Source organism: Brachyistius frenatus, unplaced genomic scaffold (assembly GCF_029030835.1).
Source record: "Brachyistius frenatus isolate BFR_SWC_R1_liver_20210118 unplaced genomic scaffold, ASM2903083v1 Contig_8, whole genome shotgun sequence".
Taxonomy (NCBI): domain Eukaryota; kingdom Metazoa; phylum Chordata; class Actinopteri; family Embiotocidae; genus Brachyistius; species Brachyistius frenatus.
In genome coordinates this window covers 3,526,081-3,538,240 of record NW_027210607.1, presented here as the reverse complement: position 1 = coordinate 3,538,240, position 12,160 = coordinate 3,526,081, and the positions used below count along the sequence as shown (strand labels likewise).

The 12,160-nt window shown below is 40.6% G+C and overlaps 1 protein-coding gene across 1 annotated transcript; it reads left to right on the top strand.

The window, feature by feature from the left end:
* Positions 1-3,870: 3,870 nt before the first annotated feature.
* Positions 3,871-11,928, top strand: opn3 (opsin 3). Its single transcript, XM_069689923.1, has 4 exons — positions 3,871-4,222; positions 6,331-6,650; positions 9,932-10,183; positions 10,817-11,928. Exons 1-4 carry the CDS (start codon positions 3,904-3,906, stop codon positions 11,087-11,089), a joined length of 1,164 nt encoding a protein of 387 aa, XP_069546024.1. The 5' UTR covers positions 3,871-3,903; the 3' UTR covers positions 11,090-11,928.
* The last annotated feature ends 232 nt before the right edge of the window (positions 11,929-12,160 follow it).

Below are 12,160 nucleotides of genomic sequence, written 5' to 3'. Positions count from 1 at the left end.
CTCGAAATTTCACAATGATGCAGTTTTTCTTCCGTCCGCTTCTTGTCAACAAAGTGCACATACATCTGTTTCCAGGTGAGACTGCTGCAAACTGCCTCACTGGCTGTGAGTTGGGCAATGATGTGTTGAGTTTTATTTGCTGCAAGTCTTTGTTACTCTTCTAAACATAATTTTAAAATTTCAATATTTTTGGCATTATTGAAATCATAATTCTTAAAAACTAAATAAAAATGTTCTGAATTACCCTCTTCAGCTTACAGTGGAACAGCATGCTGAGCAGAAGGAAAAGAAGTGGCACTGTCTTTTTCCAGGCTCCTCAAGTTTCTCAGAAGACATCTTTCCCTTTTGCTTTCAAATGTACTGTTGACCTTTTAATTATTATAGAGGTGTAGCCCAGATGTCAATGGCCAACTGACTGACGTCATACTGCAACACTGTTTGTGTTGGGAAGTGAAGTCCAAAAACACAGCTACAAATACCACTTATTTCCACAGATGCCGCCAAAGAGAACAAATTAGAGATCTTCGAGATTGTTACTTTAATGTATTTAAAATGTGAACACATTTTTGTACGGAACTAATAAAAAACATTTTAGAATCAACATTTTATTTATATATATTTATTTGTATATATTTGTTCAGTATTTTAAGTGGTGGTGAAAGAAAATGTTCAAAGAGGTTGTATGTTTTTATAGGACCTTTAATGTACAAATGATGCACCCAGCTGGAATAAAAACTGAAGGGAGCAGGAAGATACTCATATTAACTCCAAGACAGCGGTAGCACTTATAAACTTCTAGTTTCATCTGTTTGGAGCCTTGTAAGCCTCTGGTGATTTTGAGAGCTGTATTCATATCATAGAAACCTTATTTTTGTTTAATGAGCAGGGACAGCTATGTTCTTTAAAGCCACTGAACACTAGCCTACTTTAGCTGACTACCAGTCATGCTGCTTTTGACCTGCACATCTTAACAGTCCTTCAAATATCCCTTGTTTTCCGTCTTTATACGAAGCTAAGCTAACTGCCACCTAGGTTTCGTCATACAAACATGAGAGTGGTATTGGTTTTCTCTTTAAACACATAGCAAGGAAGGAAATACAATTATAACCCATCTGTGTGTCTAAAGCTGCACTGACCTTTACAACAGCTCCCTTATTCTGTCTCTTTTGGGACCTTTTTCCATTTCAGATAAGGACTGTGCTTTTAATTTTACAGTTCAGAGTCAACATTTAAGACTTGAATTGTCTTTCCAACGAGGTGCAGAAATGAACAAAGTCAACAATTGAATTGTTTTCGCCTGCAGCTGTGTGGTCGCGTATAAAAGTGGTTGTAATGATTGAATAAGCAGACGCATCTCTCCTCTGGCGTTGCGTACCGGCTCGCTCACATGAGACAGGAGGGCATTTAATCAGTGAACTACTGCCGCATGACTGGAGAGAATCAGGAAATGTACATTGATGTAAATAGAAGTAGGACGGATGGTGGAACAGAGCTTTGTCCTGTCTGAAGTGCTGATGTTTGTGACATTGAAAAGCTACTTAAATATTCATTACAGAAGCGATCCCCTATACAATGAAGCGTAATGATACAATAATTGCATCTCAGGGGGGCACAGCATGGATGATTATATGTAAGCAAGCAGATGTGCTTTGCTAAAGAGTTAAGGCTAATATGGGCAGAGATTACCTTTCATAAGATATTACTCAACAAAACCTATTAGGTTAGGTTAGGTAGTTACTTTATTAATCCCAGAGGGGACATTTTTTTGCTACAGCAGCATACAGAAGCAATAAGATAATAATAGAATAATAGAAAGCAATAAAATAGCAGTAAAATAGCAGTAAAAATATAAAATATAAAATGCACAGTATATACAGTATATACAGTATATATATCTATATATATTATATACAAACAACCAAGAACACAGACAACAGTGTTATTGTTGTGTGATGGATTTTGCCAGAGGTGAGTTGTTGTACAGGTGTATTATGTTCACAGGCTCTTATTAAATCAGGAGAGTTAAACAATTGGAGGGAGCGAGAGATGGACAGACAGAGAGAGATGCTTTGATTGGAAGCTTGACCTACTTACAGGAGCTCTGACCAGAGATAAAAAAAAAAAGCATAAGAGCAAACTACAAAAGAGACATCTGTCTTTAAATGCTTATGTCACCAGCAAAAAGCCATATAATTGGTTTAAAGAAACATAAAGGAGTGACGCCGCCACTGAACATTGAATTTAAAGGATATGCTGTCAGTGTTCTTCCTGAGGAAATTTAAATGTGGCTGAACTATTTATTAATTGGATTTTGCTATTTATTTTGAAGTGTTGCTGGTCTGAACACACGGATCACTGTTTGCCAGCATTAAACTGCTGTTCTTCTGCAGCAGTCTTTACAAAGACAGGTCACTGTGAATCATAGGAAGCAGTGTTATGTGGGGAAACATATTCCAGAGAAATAACCAAACCTATACCAGCACTGACAGTTCCCTTTTTACAATGCCCTTGGTCGAAAAGGATAACACATTTTTATTACAGTCAGTCAGACTGCAGCGTAAATCCCTGCATTATGAAAACATGAAGTTTCCTGAATGAAAAACCTTCAAACTATGAATGAACATGCACATGAGTGAGTCAGCGGGTGAACTGCAGCATAATTAAAACATTCCAAGAGTGTGTGTGTGTGTGTGTGTGTGTGTGTGTGTGTGTGTGTGTGTGTGTGTGTGTGTGTGTGTGTGTGTGTGTGTGTGTGTGTGTGTGTGTGTGTGTGTGTGTGCCAGCATGCACACATCCCCTTGTGCACACTTTCATCTCTTGTGTTATTTGAGAGAGATCTGGTATTTTGAATCAACCTGTAGGCACAGAGAAAGGACGTCAGAAGCAAACAACGTGGCTGTCGGAAGCTGTTCTTCAACACAGTGACATTTCTCTGTAGACAAAATGAGACCACCGTTGGAGGAAGAGCACCCGGAAATGTCACCGGACATTTCATTGTTTATCTGTGCTTGACCTGTTGTAAGTGTTAATAACATGTGAATCATAATGAATGGAAATTTTAATTGGATTATGTGGATGGATTATCTGGAAGTGTCCATAACAGTCCTTCATTTAAGCATTAAAAAAATGCAATGTAAGCAGTAAACATTTTGTTAAAAAGAAAAAAGGTATATATATAGTTATATATACATAGTTATATAAATAGGCTATAGGTCAGTTTTCTGTATAGCTGTGTCAAGATCATTAACATCAGTTTACCCACATTTAGTCACATTAACCCTCCTGTTGTCCTTGAGTCAAAATGACCCGCAGCTGTGTTCAACCAAGTTCTATTTTATTTTCATATTTTTTGGGATCATTGGTGACAACGAGGCTGTGAGTGTTTCTTTAAAGAATGATCACCAATGATCCCAAAAATATAGAAATAAAATAGAACTTGGTTGAACACAGCTGCGGGTCATTTTGACCCGAGGACAACAGGAGGGTTAAACACCGGAGATTATTAGGGCACTTCGATTTAAAAATAAAAGCGTGAAATGTATGTATTCAGCACATAAAGTGAAGTGCTACAACATCTGTAAACTGTTTCGTTTTATTAAAATGATACCTAAAAGCTCCTATATTTTTTTTAACATTGTTAAAACTACATAAACACACCTATTTTCGTCGCAAAACATGTAGGTCAAAACTATTTACTTTGAAAGTATAGCCGGAAGTACGCCGTTCCTATTCTGTCTGCCTTGACGTTGGTACATTGACCCAGTTTCATCAGTCTCTGGTTGAGTTTGAATTAGCGGCGCATGGGGAGCCCGTGCAGGAACGCCGTGGAGCCCACAGTCTCTCGTGCCCAAGGACCTGCGCGCAGCACAATGCTGGACTGGACACCAAGTTTGCATCCACGCAATGAATCCTGCCAACGAAACCAGAGCCGAAAGAAGTGCAGAGCACTACCTCTTTGCAGTTGGCACCTACAAACTTCTCGCTTTTGCCATCGGGACCATCGGAGTATTCGGCTTTTGCAACAACGTTATTGTCATCATACTCTTCTGTAAATTCAAGAGACTCCGGACGCCCACTAATTTGTTACTGGTAAACATAAGTTTGAGCGATCTTCTGGTTTCTATCATCGGAATAAACTTTACCTTCGCTTCGTGCGTCAAAGGCGGATGGATTTGGAGCCAGACGACGTGCACCTGGGACGGCTTCAGCAACAGCTTATTTGGTGAGAGAAATAAAAGGAGCAAAATGTCCATTTATACTTGTGTGTATTTCATATTGACCGATATTGTCACAATAGTTATTGTTTTTACAAAAAAATAAAAAAAAATTGCAAATCGAAATTATAAACAATCATAATAATTAACTGTTTGCCCCTATTGGTCGAAATTACTCCTTTACTACAGGGAAACATTGAAATTTGTAATTTCTGACTTCATTTAAAATATGTGAAAATGAGCTTGTAATGTATGTAGAATGTAATGATTAGCAGATTCACAATATAGACTTCTATATAAGACATGAAATAAGGATAATATGAAATATTTGTAAAATGCAGATATAAACTTTATATACATATATATAAATTGTGACACTTTTTCTTGTTTGTTCTCGTGTACACTTACTTGCATAAAAACAGTTAACTCAGTCTCCCATCATGATGAGCTGCAGTAAAATCAAACGACCATGAAGGGCTTTATATTGTGTACTTTTTTTCTGCGTTGATCAAACTGTGTCGTTTCTATAAAATGCACATCTCCTGCCTCATGCAGAGGAATCTTTTGTCACCCCTTAGTGCGCCTTTTTGCTTTTGTGTTACTGTCTCACGGGCTGTCCATTTATTACCAGTTTAAGCTGCGTTGAGCAGTGAATTATGAATGAACACGGGGGTCACTCCGTTTCCCACCACTACTCTACAGCTCAGGAGGAGTGTGTGATAATGAGCTCATTGGAACACGCCTTCAAGCCTTTTGCTGCTTTATCAGCAAAGAGACTGACTGTTCTTCTGTCATCTTACTGTCCTTTAACTGACATTGTCTTCTTTGCACATGAACTAAAGAACACATTTGCCTGCCTCTAACCAGTGTAACACTGCATGTGGTCTGCATTGCAAATTCATCATGAGAAATCCACTTCAAAATGAAAAGTTGGTTTTATAGTTTATATTTTGTTTTATATTCCTTCATTATTCATGCAGTGACATTCAGAGAGAATGTGGTGTCCTGCTGTGTTGGCCTGCTCACAAACCTGCCAGATAATGGAGATTTCAGTTAAAGTCAATGCACCCGCCCCTCCCATTTCTCATCATTCACAGAACAGCACTACAGCTACAAAATCTTCTGTGACATTTTTACATGTGAAAACCCAAGGTCATAAATGAAGCCACAGCATGATTACACAGGAACAAACAGACGGCTCCGTACTGTATAGTTCCCTGCTGACTCTGATGGAAAACTGAAGTGTACAAAAAATAAATCCCACAGCTCCACTTCTGTGTCCTCTAATCCTTTGTACGCAAACATGCCGTCATCTTTGTGTCTCATCATGTGTGGAGGTTGGTGATACACACACACGCACACACACACGCACGCACACACACACGCACACACATGCACGCACACACACACATACACACACGCACGCACGCGTGTGTGCGGGCCACAGCGGCTGCAGCAATGAACCCTGGCATTCTGTCGATGTACGTCTTTTCCACTGAAACCCAACCTGAGGGGCTGCGGCTCAAACTCGGTGCATCTCCTGAAACAAGTCCCTGTGTTGTGTGTTCATCACCAGTGTGTCTGTTTACTAACACTTTTCCTGTGTCATGAATCAAGCGATTAATGAATTACAGACAGAGTTGTGAAGGGTGCTGGAGGATGTAACTGGAAATATATATAGGTTACTGAAGTGTGTGTGTGTGATGTGTATTGGCTGTAAAGATGCAGAATCAATTTTAGATACCGTACCATGAGTCTGGCTTGGATGACATATGATGGTGGCAACAAAAGGGCTGCACAATGTGAACATGAGAGCTACAACTGTGCACCATTAGAAGCAAACCACTTCGCTTTGTGTGAAACAGGCGGGCTGTCTGATGCAGATGCAGGTAGAGGTGTGTGTGTGTGTGTGGGGGGGGCGTCAAGTCTGTTTCTGTGAGTTTTCAAGGCAACAAAAAGATTGGATGTGATGTTGAGCATGAAGATGTTGAAAATTATGTTTACAAAGAGGATAATGAAACTCAGTCCAACGAGACGCTGAGTAGCCACTGACCCAGATCCTGCAGCGAGCGCTCCGCATTACTCAGCGCGCTTTTCTCTCTCCCTCTGCTGCCAGGCATCGTCTCCATCATGACTCTGGCGGCCCTGGCTTATGAGCGCTACATCCGGGTGGTCCATGCCCAGGTGGTGGACTTCTCCTGGGCTTGGCGGGCCATAGCCCACATCTGGCTCTACTCCCTGGCCTGGACGGGGGCTCCTCTGCTTGGGTGGAACCGCTACACTTTGGAGATCCACCGGCTGGGCTGCTCTCTGGACTGGACGTCCAAGGACCCCAATGATGCCTCCTTCATCCTCTTATTCCTCCTGGCGTGTTTCTTTGTGCCCGTCGGTGTCATGATCTACTGCTACGGAAACATTCTCTACACAGTGAAAATGGTAAGGAATGCAAATCTTTGTTTTTTTTTCTGTTGTGTTCACATATTCAATATATTATTAATGAGTTTGAGTAATAAACAGAATGAGCAACATGGGCTTGTGAATGGAGGGTTGCTGATTTAAACTGACAAAAATGTGTGAAGAAAACATTAAAAACTGATGAAGTTGCGCCTCCCTAAGAAAACATATGACTCTACTAAATTATTACAATCCCCACTAGAGCTGCTTATAATCTGATGTAAAAGAGGAAGTGTTACACATTATTATTTATCATTAAATCTCAATTTGACTCCTTTTTATTCAACAATTTTCAGATTTAAATTTTAATTAACATTTCAACTGCTCTCCAGTCACATACTTGACAGGTTTGCAGTGCTTTTGCTTCCGGCAAAATGTTTGCTGCTTTTACTCACACATCAACTGACACTTCAACTGTGTTTGTCTCTTCATCTTCACATGGCAGTTGAACTGCAAGCACTTACTATGTGAGTGACACATCAAATCATTTCAGGTATCAGGTGTTAATTTTTCAAAAACAACAGCTAATTCCAGATTTTTGAACACACACACACACACACACACACACACACACACACACACACACACACACACACACACACACACACACACACACACACACACACACACACACACAGCCTCCACTGTTTGCACCACACACACCAACTGCTTTCAGCACTTACATTTCAGTTCTGCTGACACTTCACCTGTCAATGTCTCTCAGTTTAAAGGTATGAATTGGCACACATTTGTTTCAGGAGTTGAACTGACTTCCAGGTTCATTCATCACATCCAGAAGAACTTGTTCTGAACATTTCAACTACTTCACCACTTCCACATCAACTGACATTTCATTTATGTTTGTTGCTTAATCTTCAATGACCATTCAACAGTTTGAACTTGGCTAATCTAAAAACAATTCTTGCAATTTGAGTACATGCATTGTACTCCTTAGACCTGCCTGACACACATACTTTACACAGTTTTGATGTTATGTACATAAAGTTGGTGAAATATTAGGTTTTATACACTTTTTATGAGCAAAATATATATGCAAGAGTATAATTCTCAATATATCAGCAGGACACCCTTTAAAGAAAATATCTACAAAATACGACAGCTCTATCTGTGAAGAAAAATATTTTGAGTTACTTTGTTCTGTAGAAGTCTCAGCAGGATATCTTCTTCCATAGATGCTGATCTTTTCACACTAGTAGCAAGACATTGGTCAATTTTAATCTAGACTTTCTTCTTTTTTTTTTAAACTTAAATGTCTTACTCAAAGGCAACAAGGGAACTTTTAGAGCTTCCAGAAACACGTGGTCACAGAGGAGATTAAACAGGTGAAGTACAACTGTACTTGCATGTGACACTTCAAATCCTTTCAGGTCTCACTGATTAGTTTCAGGACTTCCACTTAAGCTGACTTTCATCACCACTTCATCACATCCCCTGAATGAACAATTCATCTCATCACAGCCACCTGAGCCACACTTACAGCAGCTTACACTTACATTGACATTTTGTCCTCCCTCATGGTTCACACTCAACCAACTCTGAAAGTATAACTTCTTTCAGTTTTAACTACCATGTTGTCTTCGGTCAGCATTTTTCACCTACAACAATTACTTCAACTCAGTATTCAGTATTTCAACAGTTTTAAATGTTATATGGTAACTACCAATTTCAAACTCTATTATATTATTACTTTGGGCTAGAGTCTGGACAGATACAGACTCTTCTGGGTTTTCATTTTAATAAAACGAAACTCCTTCACCTTAAGTGGCCAAGCGCTGCCTTCCTCTCCTCTTTCATTACAGCCTCTATTATCACAATATTCTTCTGTGCTTTCAGGGCTTGTCCTGTACAGGGGAAGTCATCCGAAAGCAAATTTTTTCTTGTGCCTGTACTGAGCCTCAGAAGTGCAGCCTCAAAGTGTCTCTCACGGTAATAAAGGTCAATTGAGCTAGCTGCGTGGATGAGAATTAAGCATTTGTGTTAATGAGTCCAGCGAGACCGCTGCAGATCTTCCTCCGCCTGCGGTGGAAGAAATGAGGGAATCTGTTTTGGTCTGCATTCATCTTTGTCTGTTTGTACCACTGAGCATATGGTCGCTCAAGTGTTGGAACGGGATAGTGTGTAAGCAACTGAGAAAAACACCAACTCGATTCAAATCAAATGACCCAGATGTCAGTCTGCGCCACAATATCCTTCCTTAAATATGCACAACCTTGTAGGAAGTGTGAGCACTCGGAGGCCCCACCCAACATCCCCTCGAGCTTGAGCACCACAAAACTCCCCAAAAACCTCAGAAGTCTGGGCGAGGACTCATCACACATCACAGCATTTCAGGAAAATCTTCAAAGAGAAGCACTCTGAACTCTGCAGAGTATTTTTCCTTTGCTTTGCCAGAGCCAGAAAATCTCACTGAGGATTTTGGAAGACGCAGAGAACAATAGAACATTAACACTAAAATATAATTGTGGCTTCATAAGATATTGAACATACATTAGAAAAAAAACAATCTTGTGAATTCATGAATAAAAATAGATGCTTTCAGTGATTCAATCTGCTGCTGTATTCTCTCTTGAGGGAGTCTAGAGAAGTAACCACACTCTTTATCTTCTCTTCACTTTAGCTGATAGTCACCCTATCTGTTATTGAGTCATTACCGTATGTTTTCCATGAGCTGACAGCTATTACCAAGATGTTATGATCCAATGAAGGGGAGAAAAACTTGACTATTTTTCTATCACTTACCTGTCTAAATAAAAACCCGTCCACAGCAACTTGTGACTCTGTGGATCAAGTACACAGTCTAGTCTCAACATAAGATTACTAATTACCAAACTGACATCCAGCCAAGAGACACGGAGGTAAGATGATCACTCCGGAGCACAGTCATCGTGAGTGACAGCCGAATCAGATTTAATTTGATTGGAGAGCTGGACCGGGCGCCCAGCCAATCACAATCCTAATGACGGGCAGCCATTTAGCAGGTTGTGCGGCATCTTAGCATCAGGGGCCAAGCAAGTAACAGGCAAAGACTGTCAGACTTGCAGCATCTTGGTATCAGATTAAAACGCATTGAAAAACTTCTCTTTGGCCCTACTTTTAATAATCTCCCATTGGTCCAACCTGGGGACTGAACTGTTAGATCACAAACTTTAATCAGATCCAGCAACCTTCTGGCCACCAGCCTGTTTAATTTTAGATCAATATCCCCCTCATGATAGCATCTCGCTCTCTCCTGTTTCTTTCAGCTGCACTCTATACAGGACCTCCAGACGGTTCAGATCATCAAGATCCTGCGGTACGAGAAGAAGGTCGCCATGATGTTTCTCCTGATGATATCCTGCTTCCTGGTGTGTTGGACACCCTACGCCATCGTGTCCATGATGGAGGCCTTTGGTAGGAAGAACATGGTCTCTCCCACGGTGGCCATAATCCCCTCGTTCTTTGCCAAGTCGAGCACCGCGTACAACCCCCTCATCTACGTGTTCATGAGCAGAAAGGTTTGTTATCACAACACGTTGTCTTTTTTTTTATGTGTGTGTAAAATAAACTCTAATTCTGACTAAACTTTAAGACCCACAAATAACATGCACTTCTCCAACACAGATTTTATTGCTTTGTACCCTGTTGGGGTGTAAGGTTCAGCCATCACTCTGGAATCCAGGTCAGGATGCCTTCAAGAAGACATTATATGTTTTTTTTTTTTTTGGAGATTTCTGAATAGCCACTTCCTGTGTATGGTCAGCTAATTTTTCCCCTCCAGTGACCACAGCTGAACCCAGAATTGAATGTGGACAAACAGGGAAAATCAATGACATTTCTATTAGGGGTGATGGTTCGTTTTTATTTTGTTCTGCTTCAGTTTTCAAAAGTAGTTTTATTTTTGAAGGGATATTTTTACATAAAATGTTGCACAACTCAAAGGATGTATGTATTCTTTTTTCTGAAGTGTTTTATTGTGTGTGTAGGGGTGAAATTATCACTTATACTAACCATAATTTGCTGGCTTAGAGGCTGATATCTTGTGTGTTTGACAGACGAAACTAGAAAAGGATGCTGTTTCATCCCTGCGTTAAATACCACCCTCTTACCTCTCCCCTCTGCTTCTCTTCCTCCTCCCATCGTCTACACAGTTCCGGCGCTGTTTGCTGCAGCTGCTCTGCTCGCGGCTCTCTTGGCTACAGTGCACCCTCAAAGAGCGCCCCCTGGCTCCGGTACAGCGCCCCATTCGACCAATCGTCGTGTCCGGCGTGTGCAGCAGCAGGGACCGCCCCAAAAAGAGGGTGACCTTCAACTCCTCCTCCATCGTCTTCATCATCACCAGCGATGAGCTCCAACACATGGATGTGAGCTCCAGGTTGGGAGAGTCCAGGAAGGTTAATGTCATTCAAGTGAGGCCATTGTGATCCACAAGAACTGGACTTCCCACCCCACCACTCAGTATGCCTTAGGACCTAACATGCAACTCCAAGCCAAAGTAACCCTGTCTGACCTCTCAGGATGCTTCTGTGTCTGCATACAGTTACAGACTTGTTACTACTTCATGTAAATATCCAACTGTCATCCCTGAAATCTCAACTAAACCTATTTGAGTAGTATGAGAGTGTGACATCCTCATCTAACATCAGCTGTGGTGATATAAGTACTTAATGATGTAGATAACAACTAGTAGTATGTTCCTCACACTTATTTGTCCAATATGCCATCCAGTATATGTGACAGCTGTAGGACTGTGTTGAGTATTTAGAGGCCGGTTTCGGACATGAGTTTGGATCAACATGTGATAGCAAATTTCTTTTGGTTGGTACCCAACTGCAAGTGTGTAAAAATGGTAAATAAGCCTTTGCTTCTTAGCCATAGACCATAATGCACAAACTGACATTATTGTGTATGGATTCAATAAGTAGATATTATTTTAAGCTACCTCGCTTGTGTACCTTATCTCATTTCAATCTAAATATCCAGTGCGACGAGAGCAGTCGCTGTGAAATGACATTTGGTGGACTTATATGTACGAGGACGACAGGAGTGGAATTAGATAAGAGGAGATGAGACTTCAGTAAGCTCCATGAGACGCTCCTTTCATAACCTCCTGAGCTGTCACCTATGAATAGACTTGATGAATGGATTTCCATTGCTGTTAAAACCGTTTTCACTATGGATGTGTGTGTGAGCGAGAAAGTGGTCTTTGTTTTCCCTTTTGTTAGTTAAAAAAATTAAATAAACGGCTGGACATTATGGAAAATCACTTGTTTGGTATATGCCAAGAGTTAAGCGAGGTCCGTATTTCAAATACATGTATGAATGTACAGTCAGGAAATGGTTTGCTAAGCTAAGCATAGCATAAAGTCTGAAGGCAGAACCTATGCAGTGTTCCAAATGGCGTACTGACTTGCTCACTATTTTGAAAATTTGAGTGCATAAGTGTGTTCGCACTGACAAGTATGGAAACATCCAGTGCATTACAAGTACCCAGA

Coding starts and splice junctions, on each gene's coding strand:
- opn3 (XM_069689923.1), top strand. CDS start 3,904: ATGAATCCTGCCAACGAAACCAGAGCCGAAAGAAGTGCAGAGCACTAC. Junction 4,223..6,330: donor CTTCAGCAACAGCTTATTTG/GTGAGAGAAATA, acceptor CTCTGCTGCCAG/GCATCGTCTCCATCATGACT. Junction 10,184..10,816: donor ACGTGTTCATGAGCAGAAAG/GTTTGTTATCAC, acceptor TCGTCTACACAG/TTCCGGCGCTGTTTGCTGCA.